At 55.2% G+C, this 8,077-nt stretch overlaps 1 protein-coding gene across 1 annotated transcript; it reads right to left on the bottom strand.

Moving 5' to 3' along the window:
- Positions 1-3,877: 3,877 nt before the first annotated feature.
- On the bottom strand, positions 3,878-5,612 carry RPS15 (ribosomal protein S15). The gene is made up of 4 exons (XM_081502562.1): positions 5,575-5,612; positions 5,098-5,183; positions 4,105-4,339; positions 3,878-4,023 (listed from the first exon to the last, which is right to left on the bottom strand). Exons 1-4 carry the CDS (start codon positions 5,575-5,577, stop codon positions 3,910-3,912), a joined length of 438 nt encoding a protein of 145 aa, XP_081358688.1. The 5' UTR covers positions 5,578-5,612; the 3' UTR covers positions 3,878-3,909.
- Between the last annotated feature and the right edge of the window lie 2,465 nt (positions 5,613-8,077).

Genomic DNA, 8,077 nt, shown 5'->3' with positions numbered 1-8,077 from the left:
GTAAGCATCCGGGCATGTGGAACAGCCAGAACAAAGAGAGGGAGCTGGAGGTGAGGGGGAGGAGGGGAAGGGGCTTGTGAGGCCGCGCAAGCCCCCAGGGCAGTGGCCAGAGCCGGGACGCGCCCGCGCCCGCTGCTCACATGCGCCCTCTGGTGGCTTCAGGGAAAACGGCCGTGAGTGGCGCTGGGAGACGGAGGGGACTGCGGGGGTCCTGGATAAGTGGGAGCTGGGGAAGGATGGTGAAGAAGGGAGGATGGTGAGGGTGGTGGAGGGGACGTTATCGCGAGCTCTGCTAAGTCTTGCGGAGAAGGCAATGGCAGCCCACTCCAGTACTCTTGCTTGGAAAATCCCATGGACGGAGAAGCCTGGTAGGCTACAGTCCATGGGGTCGCTAAGAGTCGGACACGACTAAGCGACTTCACTTTCACTTTTCCCTTTCATGCACTGGAGAAGGAAATGGCAACCCACTCCAGTGTTCTTGCCTGGAGAATCCCAGGGACGGCAGAGCCTGGTGGGCTGCCGTCTATGGGGTCGCACAGAGTCGGACACGACTAAAGCGACTTAGCAGCAGCAGCAGCTAAGTCTTTGGAAGTAGAGAACAATCGGTCCTAGTGTACTCCTGGAAGTAGAGGAAGGGGCAATGCTGTGGACGGGATGCTGAGGGCTGGCCTCATTAAGCAGGTGCTGGGAATCTGCAGGAAGGGCGTCGGGCGAAGAGCGAAGCCTGCGGGAAGGCTGGGAGAGGAGAGCTAGTCGGGAGAGGATGAGGAGCAGCGGGGAGGAGGTACTTCATGGACCACGGCGGACCCTAGGCATTCTTCTAGAACCTGGGGAGGTTCCAGGAGGATGACATGCATTTAGGTTGACGGCCATGGAAGTAGGAGTGGGGCGCTGGTAAGTCAGCTGAAGGCAGCTGACTCTGACCAACAGGGAGCCGAGGGTCGAGCGACGGAACTGCCTCTGAGATGGTGCAGATGGCGCGCAGGGTTGGGGTGCGGGGAGCGGGACCGATAAGATACGTTCAAGAGACGAGACAAAGCATGAGCGTGGCGTGACCTGAGCCAGCGGACCAGAGAGAGACCCCCCGAGTCTACAAGGACTCCTGCCCCGCCCCTTGGGCCTCCAAAAGTTCTCCCGGAATAGGGCGCCACCTGGCTGCTGCTGCGCGCACCATAGGCTGCGTAGGAAAAGGTGTTCCCCTTGCGGTACTAATCTGCTGCTGCTGCTGCTGCTGCTGCTGCTGCTGCTAAGTCGCTTCAGTCGTGTCCGACTCTGTGCGACCCCATAGACGGCAGCCCACCAGGCTCCGCCATCCCTGGGGTTCTCCAGGCAAGAATACTGGAGTGGGTTGCCGTTTCCTCCTCCAGTGCATGAATGGGAAAAGTGAAAGTAAAATGCATTGTCCCCTAATCATACGTGTAGTTATTATACAAAGTGCAAAGAAAGAAAGCAATGATCACTGCCACTCCCGCTCTGAACCTACCCAGGTGACCAGAGGGGGCCAGGCTGGAAGCTTCGTGTGAAGGCTTAAAAGATGACCCAGGCTATGGGAGGGGGTGCTAATGGCAGAGCAGGGTCCTGTTTTACAAACTACAAAAAACTGCTCAAAGTCCACTAGGTAATGTTGGCTCCATAGGCCAGCCTCTGCCTGCTGTGGCATGAGGAATGGGTATGCTGTGTATTAAGACATTATTTACAAAGCCAGATGGCAATGCTTGCCCACCCCAACACCACACCCATCACTTCTACCAGGGCCTCTCCACCCAGCAGGGTGGAGGGGTTCACAGTCCTAGTACCCGCATTTTGCACCTGCAGGGGCCTGGAGGCTCCAAAACTGCACTTCTACAGCTTGTCAAGTTCAGGGTCAAAAAACTCCTCTCCAAAAAGGCACAAATTTGCTCTGAGGTACCCCTCTATATGGGGCTTCCCTTGTAGCTGCGTCGGTAAAAAAATCTGCCTGCAGTGCAGGACACCGGAGTTCAATCCCGGGGTTGGGAAGATCCCCTGGAGAAGGAAATGGCAATCCACTCCAGTATCCTTGCCTGGAAAATCTCATGGACAGAGGAGCCTGGTGGGCTGCAGTCCATGGGGTCGCAGAATTGGGCACAACTAAGTGACTAACACTTACTTACCCCTCTATATACACTTTGAATTCAATGTGAAAAACATGCTTACTTCAGCACATGTGTTTTTCTGAATTATGGAAACCCCCAAAATAGACAATCGAGGGTACAGCAAACGCTCACCCACTCCTGTCCTCCCTCTCCAGTTGTGGGGCCAGTTCCTGGTCTGAAGTGAACTTGGCCTGTACAGCCCAGATCTTCCATGCCTATCTCTGACAAAGGTCCATGAAGCAGACAGCTAACGATCTCACCTGACACCCAAGCCTCACATGATGGGCCCAAGTTTCTAGTTGGTCCCTTTGAAGCCTGGGTGCAGGGGGCCAGTGTTCTGCCCGATGAGCCAGCGGGCAGCCCCTCACTGCTCTTCACCACCACCCAGGTGTTGGTTCCCCTCACCCTTCCCTCCTGCCAGGATAGGTCAGGCCCCCTGGTCCCCACTCAGCCAACAGGAGCTCGGGTGGGATGGGCGTGGACTGGAAGTCCAGCAGCATTTTGACATCACTTACTTTTATCAGCCTTGTTCCTTCCAGGTTGCCCCTCTTTCCCTAGGGGTTTATAGGAGCACCCTGTGAATCAGGGACATCACTAGACAAACTGCAGACAGTCTAGTCTCAGTCACACTGTCTCCAGCCTTCTCCACTACAGGTTATAAACAGTGACCCATGCTTTCTGTTCAACTAAACTCCAGATCAAGATATTAACAGTATGGGGAAGTCCATGGCAGTCCTGTGGTTGAGTCCACATTCCCACTGCAGGGAAAGCAGGTTAGATCCCTGGTTGGGGAACTAGCATCCCACAATGCTGTGCCAACCCCACCCCCAGATGTTAACAGTAAGAACAAATTATGTTAAGACTCAGATAAATGAACTCAGAGCAGCAGCCACTGTGGGGAGAGGGAAGGAGCTATGTGCTCTCATCTCCACACCCAGACTCCGGCCATCCCTCGCACACCAAACCCAAGCAGACCTGATGTCTCAAGGCCACCTCAACATCTGCAGGACACACCCCTGCTGTGTCCACCTTCCACCAGCTCTGGCTCAACCTGGGAGTCCTGTCCATGTTCTCCCCCGTCCTGCCAGTTAGACCCCTTAGGGCCTCACTGCTGCCTGGACAGTTACCCACCCTGTCTATTCACCGATGCACCTGCCATCTTTGCCATCGTGAAGGAAGTAATACCTGACAGGAATACTTTAGGGAACATGGTAGATGGGGGTGATCCCACCCACACGACACCCCAGGAAGCTTCAATGCAAGGGTTGGGCCCTGGAGTTACTTTGGAAGATCTTTAGAAGCTGATCAGGAGCGCAAGGGAAGCCAAGAAGAGGGACAAGCATAGGCAGCATGGTTGAGTGCCCAGGGCACTGAGGAGCCCTGAGTAGGGTGTGAGAAGTTGGAGCATGGGGGAGGGAGGTCAGGTCACTGTCCACAGGTGGGCCCACTGGGGGAACTCAGGAAGAGGGGCTCCAGAAGGGGAAATGCTGCCTTCAGTCCAGGAGTGGCTGGGGCATAGGGAAGGCAGCACAGGCCCCCGGACATCCCAGGACTTGTCATAGAACCCAGTACACCTGATCTCTAGCCTCAACCTACCTGAGACCGGCTGTGTCTACAACAGGAAAGCCCAGGTCACATGCTGCCTGGCTCTGGCCCGTTTTTCACCTTAGCCTCCAGATTTCGTGATCATGCCCAGCCCCATTCCTGGGAGCCTTGATGGGTCACAGCACCCACGGGAAGTAAAAACAGGTCGCACTCAGGACTAGAGAAGTCTCTGCTTTTATTGGCCAGCAGGTTACTTGAGGGGGATGAAGCGGGAGGAATGGGTGGCCCCGATACCGGGCCGGCCATGCTTCACGGGCTTGTAGGTGATGGAGAACTCGCCTAGGTAGTGGCCGATCATCTCAGGCTGCAGAGGAAAGGTGCAGGATAGTCAGCGGAGGCACGGTGGCGGGGCCCCACCCCTGGGCCCAGCGCAGCCCACACGCACCTTGATTTCCACCTGATTGAAGGTCTTGCCGTTGTAGACGCCCACCATGCTGCCCACCATCTCGGGCAGAATGATCATGTCGCGCAGGTGCGTCTTCACCACCTCGGGCTTCTCCATGGGCGGCGCATCTTTCTTGGCCTTGCGCAGCCGTTTCAGCAGCGAGTGCTGCTTCCTCCGCAGGCCGCGGTTCAGCCGCCGTCGCTGGCGCGCACTGTATAGCTGCATCAGTTGCTCACTGCGGGCGAGGGCAGAGTGGGCGGTCTGAGCCCCGGCCCAGCCCCACAGCCCACCAGGAACACTTCCGCTTCACGAGGAGCCCCGAGAGCAACGTTCACCGCCTGGCCAGGGTCCACAGCACCCGCTCAGAACGTTTGCGCGGGAGAAGCCCTACAGTTCAAGAATCCCTGCTCCGCTATCTACAAATGAGGAAGCCGAGCCGGGGAAGACAGGTGACTTGGGGAGTTGCAAACTCGCGGGCACCCTGCTCTGCTCCGCTAGCCTCAAGAACCCAGCAGTGGGGTCAGCCGAGAAGCCCCCGGCCGATGAGGACCCTATGTTGTGCCCCCTAGGAAGCCGGTCCCACCGCCCTAGACCGCGCACACCTCTAGGAAAAAGGGCGTCCCTGGCGTCACAAGCCTCCCTCCCCATCCGGGGCCCGGGCTTCGCACCCACCCTGCCTGGAAGTTTCCAGCTCCGGCCAAACCTTAGAGCAGGGGTCGCCAAACTCCCGCCCACGTGCCAAATCCCAGTCGCGGCTGCCCGATATTGTAAGGCTCGCGGGCTAGAGTGGCCTTTACGTGTCCGAGTGGACGCCAAAACATCCAAAAGGACTCGTGGAAAACCTGTTCAGTTCAATCCTCAAAGACTCATTTTTATCCGCACGCAGCCCCGCCCCCTCGCCTACACATGGTCCACGGCCGCAGGTCAGGCTGCAGCCCCAGCCCACCCTGGGGACCCCTCCAGCCGCCAACCCCTTGCCCTGCCACCACTTACTAGGACATGTCCAGCAGCTGGTCGAGGTCGACGCCGCGGTAGGTGAACTTGCGGAAGGTCCGCTTCTTCTTCTGTTCCACTTCCGCCTGCGCGGGCCGGGCCGGGGGGTGAGCGGGGCCCCGAGATCCACCCCCAGTCCCCACGGCAGGGTCAGTGGGCCCGCGGCTCCCGACGAAAACCGTGCGGCGCTCCCGGTATGGGAGCCCGTGGGCACGCACCACTTCGCACCCTGTCCAGGGCGGCCGCGCGTCTCAGAGCTACGGGGGCTCGGCTGGGACAAGCGGGCAGACACAGGCCTTCCCTGCCCCGAGTCATCCTGACAACCAGCAAGCCCACCCCGCACCCCCATATCGGGCGGTTCCGGAGGCCTGCAGGAGAGGCCCGCAGCCTCGGGGCTTGACCTCGGTCTCCGCTGCGGGCCAGAGCGCGGATGGCACCGGATGAACCCGGAACGTACATGCAGGACAAAACACTCACCATCTTGCCGGTTCTTCAGAAAGGATCTTTCGTTCTGCGCCAGCGCAGTTATCGCGGGGTCTCAATGCCCCGCCCCCGGCCTGGGAGCGCAGGCGCTTCCGCTTCCGCTTTCCCGACAGAGGACGCGCGCCGTCTGTTGTCCGGAGGTCAGAACTGTGTCTCCGAAGAATAAAAGAGCCCTGCAGCCATGACAAACCTGGACCTCGAATTAAAAAGCAGAGACAAAGATCTGTATAGTCATAGCTATGATTTTTCCAGTAGTCATGTACGGATGTGCGAGTTGGACCATAAAGAAGGCTGAGCGCCAGAGAATTGATGCTTTCGAATTGTGGTGCTGGAGAACACTCTTGAGAGTCCCTCGAACAGCCAGGAGATGAAACCAGTCAATCCTAAAGAAACTAACCCTGAACATTCATTGGAAGGACTGATGCTGAAGCTGAAACTCCAGTACTTTGGCTATCTGCTGCGAAGAGCCGACTCATTGGAAAAGCATCAGGATCCTCGGAAAGATTTGAGGGCAGGAGAAGCGGGCAACAAAGGAGATGATTAGATAGTACCACCGAGTCGATGGACACGAATTTGAACAAACTCAGAAGATAGTGAAGGACAGGGAAGCCAGGCGTGCTGCAGTCTATGGGGCTTCAGAGTCGGACACGACTGAGCGACTGAACAACAGCTGCCCTCCATTGCTGGAACCCCCAGGCTGGAGCTGGCTGCCTAGTCATACACTGGGAGCCCCTTCAACTGGGGCACATGTGACTCGTCACTGCCCATTTTGAAAACTCATATTGGTGCTGCATAACCTCTATAGTAAAACCCATGTTAAAAAGTGTTTATGGAGTGCCTGTTTGCAGGAGGTGCTGTCTGGGGTTCTGACTGGCTCCACAGGGAGCACGGATGAGGCAGACCTGTAAGGGACAAGGTCATACAGATATCTGAGCCAAGAGGGTGGGACACTGGCTTTGCACAGATGGTTAGAAATGGCATCCCTGATAAGGACCTGCAAGCCTTTAACAGACAGAATTATATAAAGTAACAACTGTAACACTGCGGTGTTAGGTTTGCAACACATAGAGGGGTAACATATCCAACAATACCAAGAACAGGACAAGAGACAAGAACTATATAGGGGTACTCTTTCAATATTCAGTGGAACACAGCGTCCATCCGAAGGTGATTCTGGTACATTAAGATGTATGTGGTTCCATGATGTCAGCAATTCCACTCCTGGGTGCACACCACAAGGAACTGAAAGCAGGGACTCAAACAGATTTGCACATGCCTGTTCACAGCAGCATGATTGACAAGAGGTGGAAACAACTGGTGCCCATCCATGAATGATGGATAAACAATGTGGTTCGTCCACACAGTGAAATATTATCCAGCCTTGAAAAGGAAGATTTGGAAGGAGATTTTGACACCTGCTACAATGTGGATGGACCTGGAAGACATCAGTGTGAGAACCCAAACATAGGACAAATACTGCATAACTTCACTCAGAAGAGGTCCCTAGAGGACTCAGACCCATAGAGAGAAAATAGATCAAACAGGGACGGCCACGTCTCCCTGCAAGAGTACATACATGGCCTTCATGATCAGCCGTGAGACCGAGAACGTCAAGTCCAGCGAGGAGATTGAGAGCGCTTTCCGGGCCCTGAGCTCCGAAGGGAAGCCTTATGTGACCAAGGAGGAGCTTTACCAGAACCTGACTCGGGAACAAGCCGACTACTGCGTCTCCCACATGAAGCCCTACGTGGACGGCAAGGGCCGCGAACTCCCCACTGCTTTCGACTACGTCGAGTTCACCCGCTCGCTCTTCGTGAACTGATCCTCCGCTCCTAGGTTAGCCTGGCCCACGCTGCTTGCCCTGCCGTTGCCTTGCTGCATGTCAACTCCTCTCTGTGCTCTTAAGAAAAATATTCCAGACAGTGTTGCTTTCCAGTGTAACCTTAACTTGCTTAGCTTGGGATAAGATTTAGTAGGAAACGGTGCTTCAGTAACCGGCTTAAAGGTCTAGTCGCCATTGCCATGTTGCCGCAGGGACCCAACTCCTGTCTCAAGGCTGGCTGCCCCATTCCGACTACAGAAAAATCTGAGCAGCCGGCTAGTTCCCCTCTTGTTCTCCCTCCCCAAACTTTGTTTTCATGTAAAAGACAAATAAATGACCTGACTCCCTTAAAAAAAAAAAAAAAAATAGATCGTGGAGGGCTGGGGCTGGAGGAGGGTGAGATTTCAGTTTGGGAAGATGAGAAAGTTCTAGAGATTATGGTGGGGATGGCTGCACAGTGTGACTGTGTACTTAATGCCGAGCTATGTGTACTTAGAAATGGTTAAAAATGACCAATCTTAAATTTTGTCACAATAAAAAGCAACTGAACAGGTGCATATGATACTCTAAAAACCTCAAAAACTACAATGAAAAAAAAATCATCAAAAGAAAATATTACACTAGAAAATATTCATTTAATGCAAAAGAAAGCAGTAGTCCGAGGACTAAAAGAGA

Source organism: Giraffa tippelskirchi, chromosome 6 (assembly GCF_054371585.1).
Source record: "Giraffa tippelskirchi isolate mGirTip1 chromosome 6, T2T-mGirTip1v1.2.pri, whole genome shotgun sequence".
NCBI classification, from domain to species: Eukaryota; Metazoa; Chordata; class Mammalia; order Artiodactyla; family Giraffidae; genus Giraffa; species Giraffa tippelskirchi.
This window is presented reverse-complemented; position numbering and strand designations above follow the sequence as displayed.

Excerpts from the sequence above, each read along its gene's own strand:
- RPS15 (XM_081502562.1), bottom strand. Across the intron at positions 4,340-5,097 it reads CAGCTGCTGGACATGTCCTA|TGAGCAACTGATGCAGCTAT; the intron begins GTAAGTGGTGGC and ends CCTCGCCCGCAG. Across the intron at positions 4,024-4,104 it reads TCAATCAGGTGGAAATCAAG|CCTGAGATGATCGGCCACTA; the intron begins GTGCGTGTGGGC and ends TTTCCTCTGCAG.